Raw genomic sequence first — 14,594 nt, 5'->3', positions numbered from 1 at the left:
CACAAATAGATGGCTTTTCTCTGGTATGAATTTTGGTGGTTACAAATATTGGATTACACAATATTGGCCCAAGACTTACAAGAATATGGAGTTTCCTAAGTGTATGTGTGTGAGTGCCTGTTGAAACTTTCCATATATTCCAATAGAAGAAAAAATTAATCAGTTTGAGTTTGGGTGTGTTTTTCAATGTTGTTGCTAATAAATTTCCACATATGTTGGCTTGTCTTCTGTATGAATATTCATATGTATATTTAAAGTACTGGAACATGTAAAACACATTTACCACATGATATACCAAAATATGACTTTTCCCTAGCGTGGGTTTGTATAGGTGTTTCGTTGATGCACCCATTATGTCATACGCTCGGTCTATTCAGTAGTTTCTTATCTGAAGATGAATTTATCATGTATTGCAAAGGTAATTTCAGGATGTCCAATTACTGGACGAGTGTTGACACCATTTACTAGATCACTGTAGATAGAAACTAAATGGATTCGGCATGTGTCTGTAAGAGTGAATTATCACATTACAAATTCCATGGATGGTCAACTAATTCAACGAGTATGTGATGGAAACTTCATTCCTATTGGTAGCCGGACGTCGGAAAGAAAATTACATTACCTTGACCATACTTAAGCAATTCCACACTCTTGTGAAATATATGAGAGTTCACACAATGCACGATAGATGTGGGAAATATTTCGTAGAGTCGGGCGTGTATGAACATTTTGGTGAATTAGCATACTTTAAATATAATTTGAAGAGGCGATAGTCTACAGAGGAAAAAATCATAGTTTTGTAAAATTTATGAAAATAGTTTGCAATGCATTTTTGTTATAGCTCGTCCAACATAGTTCACATCAATTTTATGACATCATATATCTCTATTCAAACTACTGAAACGCTCAGAACACAAGATTAATAACATAAATGTGGATTTCTACAATATGAACTTCTTTTCTCGACATCCTGGCAGCTACAAAATAATTTATACATATTCCACACATTTATGGCTGTTCACTCTAATCCTTCGAATTATTGGATTTCACAGAATGTCTAAGTGTCCACACACCATTTACTTAATCCCTGTGAATAAAAAAGCAGGGATTTCAAAAGAATTCAACATTTTGGATTTGATTTGGAAGTGTTCTGTAATAGTGAAATATTGAATATTAATTATCACCAGATCAAATTATTTCAGTAGAATATATGACATTGCATATGCCAAATTATTACACTTGCCACATGAATAACAAATGTATGGCTTTTCTCCAGTGTGAGTTTGCACATGTTTTTAAACTTTCCAAATATTTTACAATTCATGACATATATTGCCTTTTTTTTTCAAAGTTTTTACAACTAAGAAACACTTTCCACATATTCCAAAATAATGTAGATTTCCATAAGTTTACTCTCGAATATGTATTTTAAAATTACATGCTGCTGCAAATCTTTTTCCATATATGTTGCTATGAAATAGCTTCTCTCCTGTATGTCTATTTAATGATTTACAATAATGTGTTTTTGCTAATGCACGGGTTAGTTCATATACTTGCTCTGTTTAGTAGTGTCTGTTCTGAGGATAAATTTGTGATATATCGTAAAAATTCAATATTGTGAGTATCCCAAAATATGACTGAGTGTTCTAACGTTTAATAAATCACTGTAAATAAAATAGTATAAGATTAGGCATCTGGGATTCATTTTGACTTTTCTCTAGCATGAATTCTGGACATGTTCTTATAGTGCGCGTTTGTCCAATGGTCAAGGCTCCTCTGATTAATTCTCTTATTTCCAAAATCTGAACTAGCGCTCAAATCATTTACTGGATCACTGTGAATAGAAATAGCATACAATTTGGCATTTTGAATTCGATACAAGTATTTTGTTGTAGTCGATTTTTCTGAATTACCTAAAACAAGACATAGAACGTATCTTAATTATCACTCTTCCTCATTATAAATATGGAGTCTCCGCTAGTGAACATTATTCATCTCTTGAATCCAGCTTTGTAAATAATTCAATCTCAAAATAATAAATATATCTCACCATTCAATGGCCAAGTAATTCAACGTGTATAAGTGTTGTTTAATTCATAACTTTATTCCTATCGATAGCTAATCGTTGATTTATCGGTGCATGGAGCGATGGATGCTGTATACATACAGGAGTATCCAGAATTCACAGAGGCATCACACACTATATCGTAATAGACTCTTGTGAAATGTGTGGAAATAGCTTTGCAACATCTGGTAACTTTAAACACAATAGGAGAGTCTGCACTGGCGACGAACCACACTTCTGTGAAAACACTCCAAACACTTTGAAAACATGAGAATTTAAACTGGGTGTAAATGTTACTCTCGCAAGAGATATGAAAATGATAATGTAGAATCGTGTTCTAAAACAGAATTTATATATGGATATATAGTATCCATGAAGAATATGGATTTTCTTCAGCGTTGACAAGTATATTCGACTTCATTTTATCTACCAAACACTCCCCACACGTTTCCCAAATATATACCTTTTTTCTGGTATGAGTTTCGATTGTATTTGAATTGCATAAAACAGTTGCCACAAGATTAATTAATTTGTAGCAGCATATGCCAAGTCCAGACTGGTGATATATGTGGAAATAGTTTTTTGACATAAAATACTTTGTGATAGCAGATAAGATTTACACTGACACAAAACCATACTCTTGTCTCATCTTCAATATTTCTACAGCGTTACATCTACACGTCCCACAAAAGCATCGAAATCCTACTTTCAATCACCGAAAACTTTGTTTCGAATGACTGTGTTGACGGCGATAGACAAAAACAGATCAGTGTATGTAATGTAGCAAAATCAGAATTAAATTTCATTTTTTTTGGTTTTCTGAGCCAACAACTTTTTTTGCATATTTTCTATGTTTATCCATCCGTGGTTTTTGTCCCTCAACATGGATGCCCTCCTTAACTTCTCAACTTTTTGGGTTGGCAAGTACTTTGACTTCGATTACCACCAATAAAAAGTCTGACTCAAAAAGAACTTCAAAATCATACTCTTGAGTCTTTCCCTATTTCCGTCTAGAAATACCAAGGGATGGCCAAAACCGAATGCATTATGAAATAATAAATGTATTCTGAAATGGGTCTGTTTCACAGGAGAAATTCATCAATACAATTGTAAATTCATATACTTCGAATTTGGTTATGCAGCGTAACGGATATGAACATTGATTTAATAAGTATTCTCTATTTTATTCTGTAATTTTTTGTGCGTTAAAATAATGCATGCTGTAGAAGACATTTACAAGTGAAATATTCCAAATTCTTCCTAAAATTTACTAAATCAAATACAACCAATCTCGATGTATGCGACCATTCATTTCATTTTGGACATCCCTGAAAACCTAGATCCGAAGTCAGTCTTCAACATCAAAAACACCCTTAAGCTCAGTAGCTCGGAAAATAATACTGCAGTGTGATGCGAAGTTTATTTGTCTCAGTGGGTTAAATGCATTGAGGTAGCATTGTTATAAAAAAAATTCAAATCTGATAAAATAATTGCATATTCAAACATATATATATATATAGCGCATAGGGCAATATACATATTAAAATTAAAATAAATTTGCTCAATAGTACGTAAAAGCATAGCCTATCATTTTTTAAGTGAATTTGCTCAAGGAAAGTTATATACGTCAACTCCAATAGAGACTCATCTTAGAACAAAGTTACGGGCACTCACTAGTAAAAGATACTCATCTCTGAGCGAAGTTACTGGCACTCATTCAGAAGTAAAAAAGACTCATCTCTGAGCAAAGTTACGGGCCCTCACTCAGAGTTAATGAAAACTCATCTCTGAGCAAATGGGAGGCACTCGCTCAGAAGTAAAAAATATTTAATAACACTTAGCATCCAAGTCAACGGTTTCTTCTGATCAAAGCCAGGGTCATTGAGAATCGTTTGACTTGATTTGAAAGACGTGTAACGAAGTTGACCGTGCTCGCTAAGACATGAATAATTGTTTTCAAGTTTAGTATAGTATAACTGTGAATGATACTTCATATTTGACCATGAAAACAGATGATTTTATTAATTCTATCCAAGTATGCTCAAAGCAAGGTGCTGATAAAAGAGTTATGAACGACCTCTGTCACACAAAGAGCAATATGTTAAACCAGGGGTTCTCAAAACTTTTGGCGTTATGGAGCCTGTGAAGAAGTTGATTAGTATTTATGTAGATTGGAAATTTGCCCCACAGATTTGAGCCTAGGCAAACATATTAATAGGAGAGTATCGAAATGTGGCAACTAGGCGGTAACCAAAATAAGGCATTATCTATTATGTCACATCTGAGTTAACGCTACCTTGGTCAAATTTAGCCAATTAAGTATTAAGAGTCTTGTTCAAAACAAAAGTTGAGGACTCGGGTTTTAGTTGAGGGCTCAGGACCTTGCTTTGAGAAAACTTGCAACCATTCTATCAGAACTCTTTCTACTTTGGTTGTGTAATTCGGCTCTATTTCGAGCATATTTGTAACTTGCTAATTCTGATCATTGGCATCTTGAGTAATAAATAAACAGTAAGAATGAGAATATAAACTACAATCCATTAATAAGTTATGTTGGAATACTTTTAATTATAGAAATATAGACTATAAAATCTCAGCATGAAAATTGGGAAGAGTTGAATGAACAAGAACGGTTATAATGCTGGGCGTTAACAGTAGTTGTCCTTTGTAACTTCACAGAAAAATAGGGTACTCCCGAAGTATGTGAACCAAGATGGCGGACACCGGATTGTAGTTGGTGTAGCAGGTTAGGGTTAGGCCATAATTTTATTCCAATTTTTCTTATTTTAGTTCTATTACGAGTTCAGGGACTAGCCAAGTGACTCCCGTAGTATTTGTACTTGAAATATGGCCCAACTCTAACCTGATACACATACTACGTTCCGGTGTCGACCATCTTGGTTCACAGACTTTGGGAGTACCAAAAAAAGTCTATGAATAATTAGGTTACTTGAGATGGACCAATATAAAATGATATTCTAAGTAAGGGGTAGGAAATTACTTTTCTAAGTGGGCCTGTTACAGATAATACTTGGTTACTGGGCCAGAGGCTCAAAACTACAGTCCATTCACAAATATATAGCATAACAGGCCGACTGAAACACTTCGGACAGCCATAACTGGCCCGTGGATCGCAGTTTGCCCACCCCTATTCTAAGTGATTCAGAAAAAATCAATGCCGGGGGTTTACTTAACAAAAACGAGCCCATGTATCACTTGTCGTAATTCCAGGAATGCAAGTTCAATTTGCCTCTAATCGTCTCATTAACAAAATGAAGGTTAGTAAAAAAAATAAAACTTTAATCAGTTTTACTTCCTAGTTCCTGGTAACCTTTGATCTTTGCTACTCGACGAAAGCATTTATATTTATTGCCTAATTAAACAAATAAAATGAAAAATTAAATATCTATCAATCCAAATCTATTTTTACTTTCTTGTTCCTGATCACCTTTGATACCTCAGCCATGAAATCATGCACTAACTGCCTTATCTCAGGATGCTTAGCAGTGTAGTGTTTCACTCCGTAATCCTCATGCATTCGAATGAAACGAATGTAAGGAGATTTTGACATGGGGTCAGAGGTCGTCTTTTCGTACAGAGTCTCACCGAGTTGAATGTCGATTCTGTAAGGAAAGGAATACTTTGGTTTGAGAATTGGATTTTTCTATTTCAAAAGGAAGCGAATCCGAATCGATTAGGAAGCGAAGCTAATAGGGCCTACCAACTAAACTTTGCATTAATGTTGCATCAACACCATGCAAATATTGCTTTTACAGGGCGCTCCAGAAATGTGTCAAAGGGCGACCAGTTTTCTTGTAATCAAAGCCAAAGTCATTGGAAATCGTTTGACTTGATTTGAGAGACGTGTAACGAAGTTGACCATGCTAGCTAAGACATGAATAACTGTGTCTTTGGGAAGCGCTCCAGAAGTATGTGTACCAAAATGGAGGTAACTAATTTTGTTCATCTACTTGACATCAAGTTGTGTAAAGGGACTGAAACCTATGGGCAGGGGATATATTTACTTGGCTGACACAAACAGTCTCCGAACACGTAATAGAACTAAAGTAAGAAAATCAGAATGAAATTGTGCCCTAACCTGGTACACATACTACGGGAGTACCCTTTTACAAACCCTGGCTTGCTTTAAGCATGGAAAATTCTGAAGAGATATCAATAGAGAGTGGAGGGTAGGATTTACCTATTTATCCCGGGGGAGAGAAAAGCCGCTAGGACAGCTTAATCATATAGCGAACCGCGGCCTCTCGTCCGATTACCAGTCCTTGTCGGTTATGGGATTGTTTAGCCAGTTATTTGTTTTCCAATGCATGGACTGACATTTTATTATACTTTTGGGGACAAGAAAATTGGGGCGACCACTCCTCCCCCTCCCCGACTTTCGATTTTTTTTAAAGTTGTGCAATCATTATGCAACTTGCTGCAATATATCTGCTCAAGAATAGGTTCACCGAAAAGAAAAATCCGTTTAAAATGCGAATATTATACTTACAAGTAGTCATACATACTTCATAATTGGGCAGACTGCACCTCGCATGGGTCAAATACGCGGTTTACTTATGATGTCATAAAAGCCGAAAAAGGAGCTAATCGGTTATTTATTTTATTTTAATCAATCTGACAATTAGGGTATTATAGCGCTTGTTATGCTGAGGAGTCAAAATAAACTTATATTAAATACCGTACTGTAAGACCGTACCGGTAAATATTGTAAATGTTAGATGATGAATTTACGAGACATAACTTGATGATGAAGGTTACATGAACCACCTTATGACAGTAAACAGTTCTGCAAGCCATATTCTCATAAATGACATGTTTTGAACCTCTTGAAGAGCGCCACGTAAGCGTGTTAATTCGGTTAGAACGATACACCAACTGGCAAGCCATACCTTTCAAATATTTCTGCCTTCATACCTCTGATCATCTTTAGCGTGTAGGATCATAACAGGAGCCTTTATTGTCGGCAGATACTTCTCTGTCCTGAGCTCTACGTCATATTGTTTGATATTCTTGTGAACCTGAGACCTCATAAAGGGATAGGGCCGATAGAAATACTGAAAGAGAGATGTAACAAATACAATTCTTTAAATGTTATTCAATTTACAGCCTTGTTGTAGGCTACACTACAACGAAAAGTACAGAAGTCCAATTTTCCTTATTTTAGTTCTATTACGAGTTCAGAGACTAGCCAAGTGACTTCGTAGTATTTGTACCTGAAATCGTTCAGATGTCCGCCATCTTGGTTCACATACTACGGGAGTACCGAAATGAAACAAAAATATAAATTTCACCTTAGATAGTTGAAAGCAGTCCGCGGCATCGTATGTATTCGTGAACGGAGCTTCAAGTATCAGACAGTCTGGGAGTCGAGTGCCATCTTTCTGGTCGTACATGAGCGATAGCGCTCTCGTGCTGATGTAAGTGCCAAGTGAATGACCCCAAAGCACGATTGTCACATCTTCTTTCTGGAGCTGAGTGATTAAATACATTAAGTGTCAGAAATTTGACAATTACCGATTCGATTTTTATAACTTGGTAATCAGGGGAATACCATAAAGGGGAATTCCCTATTGACAGGCAACTGTGTTATGCAGGTATAAGTTGACCCCCGCACGATCAGGGTTATGCGCTTATGAAGCCGGAATTTAGTGTGCTTAGAGTGAGGCGCACAGCCAGGATTTTCAAAAGGGGGGGGGGTTCATAATCATAAATTCCCATTGCGGTCTGTAACAGTCTTCGCATTACGCGCTCGTTAAAGGGACGTCTTTTCAGCGTATAATGATTATTCTTGTCGCGTGAAATATTCAATCCCTGACAACTACAAAATTTTAAAATGTCTTTATATATTAATTTAATTGTGTCCAACGCAGTTGCTTCTTCTTACGTCAAAGTTAAAACATTAGTTCTCTGAAATGCCACGGCGATCGGTGGACATAAAAATATGAAATAAACGGTGTATTTAATTTTAACACGTATTTTTGGAATTTTGCCAACTCGTTATCGCCATTAGAAAAATCTCAATAACTGATATAAAATCCCGAAAAGTACAATTTTATTTCGTACAATGAAAATGCATATGAAGTATATCGTTAAATCAAAAATACATACTCATCGTCGCGATTACGCCACTTGTTAAAAGAGCCGACGTGTACAACGAAAAATGAATTTTTTGTTGTGCAAAGTAATCAATTCGTGACCGATAAGGGCATATTTGAAATGTCTTGCTTTATTAATTTAACTGTCTTCAATTTGACCAGCGTTTGCGTCGACAAAACAAAACAATTTTTTACAATTCACAACTTTAAAATACCTCGGCCATTTGCCGACATAAAAATTTGTGGTAACTGCCGGTCGCCTATTATATATTGTTTTGATCCGTATTTTTTCTATTTTGCAAATTCGACAAATTTGAAATGTGATTGTAACATTGACTCCGTTCAATCGCAATGCTGACACTCCGATTATTTTTAAAGATAAAACCTCCTGAAAAATCCGTAAATCTGCTGTAAATTCTCATGGAGTAAAATTTATTTCAGTACAATAAAAATTGATGGATATACTTCGGATTAATTATCGCATATATCATCACAAACCGGGAAAAAAATCGCGTTTTCAACCTTGTTTAATAACACAAAAATTTTCTTCGACAATTTTAAAGTAATGGATAAAAGGCAAATCCCACCCACAAATAACCGTGTTTCGATTTTAGTGACAGTATGTTCCTGAACGGCGACCAAACATAATGGGCGCCGTAGGCACACAAAATTTTGCGACTAGAAAAGCGTTTTTAGACTGTCACGGGACTCAACAAAACTTATATTGTTTACGGTTTTATTTTCAGTATTTTATAATGCCGCTTTTCAATCAAATTTAGATCGCGGTTTTACTCCTTCTTTTGTCTTTAGAACCTCGCCACCGATGAACGTATAATCTCACGAATTCACAATTCCGTGCAAAGTACAAAAATAAAATAATTATAATGTTTATCGTGGCACAAATTTATGATTTAGAAAGAATAAAAACCGACGTAAGGGCGTATACGGTCTAAATAACACGCTGATGAAAACATGGGCGATTTTAGCAGAAGGAAATTGCACGCTTTTTCAGTTTTCACATTTCCGTGCGAGTACAAAAATAAAATATTTATCATTGTTCCCACGGCACAAATTTGTGATTTAAAGAGAATAAACGCCAATGTAAATGGCGTTCACGGCATAAATAACACGCCGCGTTGATGAAAATGAACAGCGATTTTAGCAGAAGGCAATTGCACGTTTTATCGGCAACTTTTTCACTTATCGGAAAATTCAAAAGGGGTGGTTTCGACCCCGAATACCCCTCCCCCTGGCTCCGCCACTGGAGGCGCATATAAGTCGACCCTTCAGTTTGGGAACTTTTTTTTGAGTTCAAACTGTGCTTATATACAATTTATATATGGTATACCTCTGCTTTGCTGATATTAGCCATATGATTGATAAGCAGTCTTATTGGCTTTTCTGGCCCCTGAGACAAATATGATAAAACATAATCCAACCTGCTTGACCGTCCACTTATACACGCTAATTGCATCCTCCACGACTCTTGTTGGACTCGGCTGACCTGTAGAGTTCGCAAACCCGCTGTAGTCAAAAGCTATGATGTGGAATCCTTGGTGAAAATGGAAGAGATTTTATTTGCGTGAATGAGCAGATTGATACAACAAGAGAGAAACGCTCAAATATATGGACACGTGGACCAGAGCGAAGCAGTCCTTACCTTTGCGTTACAATTTTCAGTCAGCCGTCACGCTTGGCGGATTAAAAAACGTGTTCCCATTATTAAAAAGTAATACAGCGCAATTTTGGATGAAATATTAGATCTCAAAAGATTCATAGAAAATTTGGGAATAAATAAAAGTAATAGCCTTCTGGCAAAAAAATCAATCTTTAACCACTGAAAATTTCAAAGCAATTGGTCCAGCATTCGAAGAGAAAAGAGATTTTTTAATGATAATGATGACGAAAAACAACAACATAGTATTGAAACGATCGTTATGTCCACTGACATGTCTAGGCCAGGGCTACTCAACTGGCGGACCGCGGTCCGAATCCGGACCTTTCGATGGATTCGGACCGACCTAATTCTTCATTTTGGATCATTAGCCCCGCTTTTGAAGTTTTCTTTTTTGAAATGACTTTTATAGTTTTGAAAATAACTATAACATCATAATAGACAATCTTGATTTGCTAATAATCATTAGCCGGTTGAGGAAGTGCACGTTTAAGGATGCCGAAATATATTTTCTGTAAAGACCGGACCCAAATAATTTTGAAAAAAATAGTTGAGTAGCCCTGACCTAGGCCACGATTCGGCAACATTTGGCATTAAATTAGCCATATGGCATCGTCTACATGTGACACGGGTAAACTACGGCCCGCAAGCCAAATCTAGCCCGTTGGGTTATTCAATCTGGCCCGCCTGATGCTGCCACAACTGTTATTAAAACCAAATTTTGATGTTCTAGCGAAAAATAGCACAAGGAATATGTTGAGATTGGGATTAAATGTAGTTTTGGCAAGAGGCTTATTGTTTTTCACTCTCGTAACACTGTATATATTGTTCATAAAATGTAACATTTACGTCACACTTACATGGCCCGTCAGTGTAGATGGGCAAAATTTGGGCCCCAGGTCAATAAACCCTGGTCTATACCAAACTCAAACCTACTCGAGCCGCAACATGTACTTTAATGTCAGATACTATTAGAACTATCGAAAAACCACTTATGATGTCATATTCTAGTTCTAACTAATTCACCAACGCTGTCTCACAATTAGTTAGGGTAGACCAGCGATCAGCAGCATACGACTCTTTGTTCTCGGAGCTCTGGCTTCCGTGAATCAAAGTGGCAACAGCCGTTTTTTGTTAGAAGCAGTGGGGATTCAATGGAAGTCGGAGACATAAAGTCTATTACTACTCACTAATTACACATGACAACAGGTATGAGTCGTGAGCGGTACAATAGGTCGCATCAAAGTGATTCAAATCTGTCAAAACAAACTTTTTCTTTTTAATTCCAAGTTATTTTTTATTTTGTAGTAAACTGAATTATTGCATCATAAGTGGTTTTCCGGTAGTTTTAATAGCCACTGACATAAGAGTAGATGTTGCGGCTCCGAGTACATTTGAGTTTGACAAAAAGGATTTGACCATATTATTCATACCTGATTTCTGCAGCTCTGAATATAAATCTCTTCGATGCTTGAAACCACGATGAAACGAGTTGCCATGGGCCCAGGGTTGTCCAAAACGAATCGAATATTCGAATGTATTCGAATATCAAAGTATTCGAATACCTTTTCGGCTGATTTTCGAATAATTCCGAATAGTAGCCACTTTTCGCCGTAAACGTGGTGTTTCGTTTTACGGGAATCTTCAAACGACTTTTTACGCTGTCTCAGGTATTGTAATGACGATGAAATAGAATGTACGTTGCATAGTGTTGCGACACTTTGCGTGGGTGGACATTGCCGACATTCGTCTACGGGGCTTTTAATTTACAATTCTATTCCATTACGTCGAAAAATTGACAATTACAGTATTTCCCGGTTAATAAGTTGCTAGGTCTTAGGGTCTGCCAATCATGATATTTAATCGCAGGCCGGTTATCGTTACTTTAAAGCAGGGGTCACCAAACTACGGCCCGCGGCGTCATTTTATCCGGCCCGCGATAACACGCAAAAAGGGCGAAATATTTTTCCAAAGGAAATTTCCCCGAGCATCGTCTTCCTTGTTTATTTCGTAAAATTGGCCTATCAGCAAGATGCAAAAGAGTGACGTGATAATAGGCCTTTTCGCATTCGCTCAGACACTTTTGTCACCCTGACAGATTTTCAGTCGTGGTTGTAAACAATACTTCGTTAGTTTTAGGTTGTGTTTGGGAAATTTAAGTATGAATGAAACAAATTAAGTCAGTCATCATTTGCCTCCTTAAAAGTTATAGTTTTAATAGTAGTAATGAAAAATTAGTCTGGAAATAGCAGTGACAAAATAGGTTTAAATTTTCTACCAGTATGCAACGTTTTCTGCGAAAGATACACTCGTACACTCGTGACGCGTGCTTTCGACGAAACTGTTTACGTTTCTTGTGCTAAAATGAACGTCGAATGTGCATTTTGCGCTAACAGTACTGTAATCCCTCGCGTACTGCTCCAATTTCAAAAGTCACACTAACTTTTGTACTGCTTAAATGCGGATATTCATGTACGTATGTTACAAAAAAATTAAAAGTTCATCCGATTTAAATGAAAACTGCACAATTAGATAGATCTGAGTGAAAATAAGAAAATAATACCAAGTTTGTAAAAAACGGTCAAGAAATATTGGAATTTTAGTACCGCCCGACAGGCCAATTTTTTTCATAAGGATTGTATTACTTTTTTGATGTAATAAAATATGAAAAAAAAACATATCAATCACTAATCTTTCGATCTGCGTCACATCTATGGAATATTGAGACTATTTCAGGATTTTATTCTGGCAATGGTGTTTTACACCGCCGAAAGATTGTGGCAAATAAACGCTGGAGTTGTGCATGTTAGTTTGTCAGTGGTTCATTGGTAAGTATCAAGATAGGAAAGAAATACACACGTCTACATAAATTTTATTGGTGTCTATGGACAATACCATTAATTTGCACTAAGTATAACTTGAGCGGAATTTTTGAAAGTTCTGAATGATGGAAAATTTATGCGCTAATGAAAAAAATCAAATATCAGATAATAGTTGTTTATTTTATCTAAATTATGTCAAAATTTTATGGAATTCTATGGTACAGCAAGCAGTCCGTAGTCGTTGTTATGAGCGATATTCCGACACGGCGTAACGGTACATTTTTTGGCGCAAAAAGTCGAATTTTGTAACATTCCTAATTCATGACTGCAACGTTTTGATAACAGCTAAACTCAGGATAGTTGTCAAGATATGAAAATCTTGTATATTTGTTTTCCTAGGACGTTTGCGATCTATATCCTGCGATATAGATAGAATTTAATATTCAAGTCTTCAGAAATGTTGAATATATATCGTTAACAAATTGAATGGATTCACCAACTTTTGTGAATTTATTGTAGGCCTATTGCATTGACAAAAATATTTGTCCGGCCCGTTTCAACACAGTTTGAGTCATACCCGGCCCGCGGTCAAAAAAGTTTGGTGACCCCTGCTTTAAAGAGAAACACGGCCACCGAGATAAAGTGATTTGTGACTCTTTCGTTTTGCCGATTCAGCAGAACACGACAGGGACAGGATAACACAGCTGCGAAATAACCCGTGCACGTACAGTGTAGCACGGTACTTATCACATTTCAAAATTATTTCAACATTAGGGTTAATAGTTTGTCCAAAATGATTGCCGCTTTATAACTTATATTTACCGCTCAATTGTTAATCAGAGTAATTCTGTGAGAATGATTCTACCAATCTAACATGATCTAAACATATAAAATTATTAGCGCACATCAGCATAACTGAACAACAGGGACACAATTTTTCTACCCGTCTTATTGGAGGCATATATGGAAAAACCCCTATTTTCAGTGCTAAAAATAGACATCGTCCTCTTGCCATGTGGACTTATTAGCCGGGAAATACGGTATTTATAGCCGTCATTGTTACGATATCCAATAAATTGTCAAAGTTGGAAAAACAAGTTGATTTATTAGAAAATAATTCCTGGCAAATAACTTTTATAGCGATAGTTAAAAGTATCGATCCTTTACCAGGATGATTTTTTGTTGCGCCAAATAATCCAATCCATGACTGACACCAGCATATAAAATGTCATGCCGTATTAATTTAATTCTGTTCAACGTAACTCATGGTTGTATCGACAATCTGTGGACATGAAATGTGGGGTAAACTGACCGATATTAATAAATATTGATTCCTATTTTCATATTGATAAAATAATGAAAGTTTTAATAACGAATACCACGGGTATTTATACGTGGTAAACTGCCCAATTATAATCAATTTCGGATTCATATTAACAATATAATAAAACTATTATAATTCTAAAATGCAACGGCGATCTGTGGCCTTAAAATGTGTGGTAAACTGCCCGTTTTACCAACATTTGAGTTATGATAATAGAATTAAATTAACACGGTAAGGCATTTTAAATGGTATCGGTCATGGATTCGAATATTTTGCGGAGCACTAAATCATCCTAGTAAAAAGTTGAATACAAACCAATGGCAATCATTATCCAAATTAGTTCCCAAAAAGCGGGATAAAGTATAAATTCTTTTTCCGACGTGTGACAATTTTTTCGTGAGTACGAAAATAAGACTCAAAAACTAATTATATTCGGCACAATATCATCGCAATCTGTGGACATAAATTGTGTGGCAAACTCGCGATTAATAATAATTTTTGATTCCTATTTTCGTATTTACAAAATACAACGGCGATCTGTGGACTTAGAATGTGTGGTAAACTCCCGATTATAAATAGCTTTTGATTCCTA

General features: G+C 36.1%; 1 protein-coding gene across 1 annotated transcript; it reads right to left on the bottom strand.

Moving 5' to 3' along the window:
- Positions 1-3,291: 3,291 nt before the first annotated feature.
- On the bottom strand, positions 3,292-11,345 carry LOC120334949 (lysophosphatidylserine lipase ABHD12-like). The gene is made up of 5 exons (XM_078109775.1): positions 11,290-11,345; positions 9,621-9,733; positions 7,378-7,557; positions 7,001-7,140; positions 3,292-5,688 (listed from the first exon to the last, which is right to left on the bottom strand). The coding sequence occupies exons 3-5, from the start codon at positions 7,477-7,479 to the stop codon at positions 5,475-5,477; spliced, it is 456 nt and encodes a 151-aa protein (XP_077965901.1). The 5' UTR covers positions 7,480-7,557; positions 9,621-9,733; positions 11,290-11,345; the 3' UTR covers positions 3,292-5,474.
- Positions 11,346-14,594: the final 3,249 nt, after the last annotated feature.

This window comes from Styela clava (assembly GCF_964204865.1).
Source record: "Styela clava chromosome 9 unlocalized genomic scaffold, kaStyClav1.hap1.2 SUPER_9_unloc_2, whole genome shotgun sequence".
NCBI classification, from domain to species: domain Eukaryota; kingdom Metazoa; phylum Chordata; class Ascidiacea; order Stolidobranchia; family Styelidae; genus Styela; species Styela clava.
Note: the sequence above shows the minus strand (reverse complement) of the source record. Positions and strands in the feature narration are given on the sequence as shown.

Excerpts from the sequence above, each read along its gene's own strand:
- LOC120334949 (XM_078109775.1), bottom strand. The coding sequence starts at position 7,479 with ATGTACGACCAGAAAGATGGCACTCGACTCCCAGACTGTCTGATACTT. Across the intron at positions 7,141-7,377 it reads ACTGCTTTCAACTATCTAAG|TATTTCTATCGGCCCTATCC; the intron begins GTGAAATTTATA and ends TCTCTCTTTCAG. Across the intron at positions 5,689-7,000 it reads CACGCTAAAGATGATCAGAG|AATCGACATTCAACTCGGTG; the intron begins GTATGAAGGCAG and ends CTTTCCTTACAG.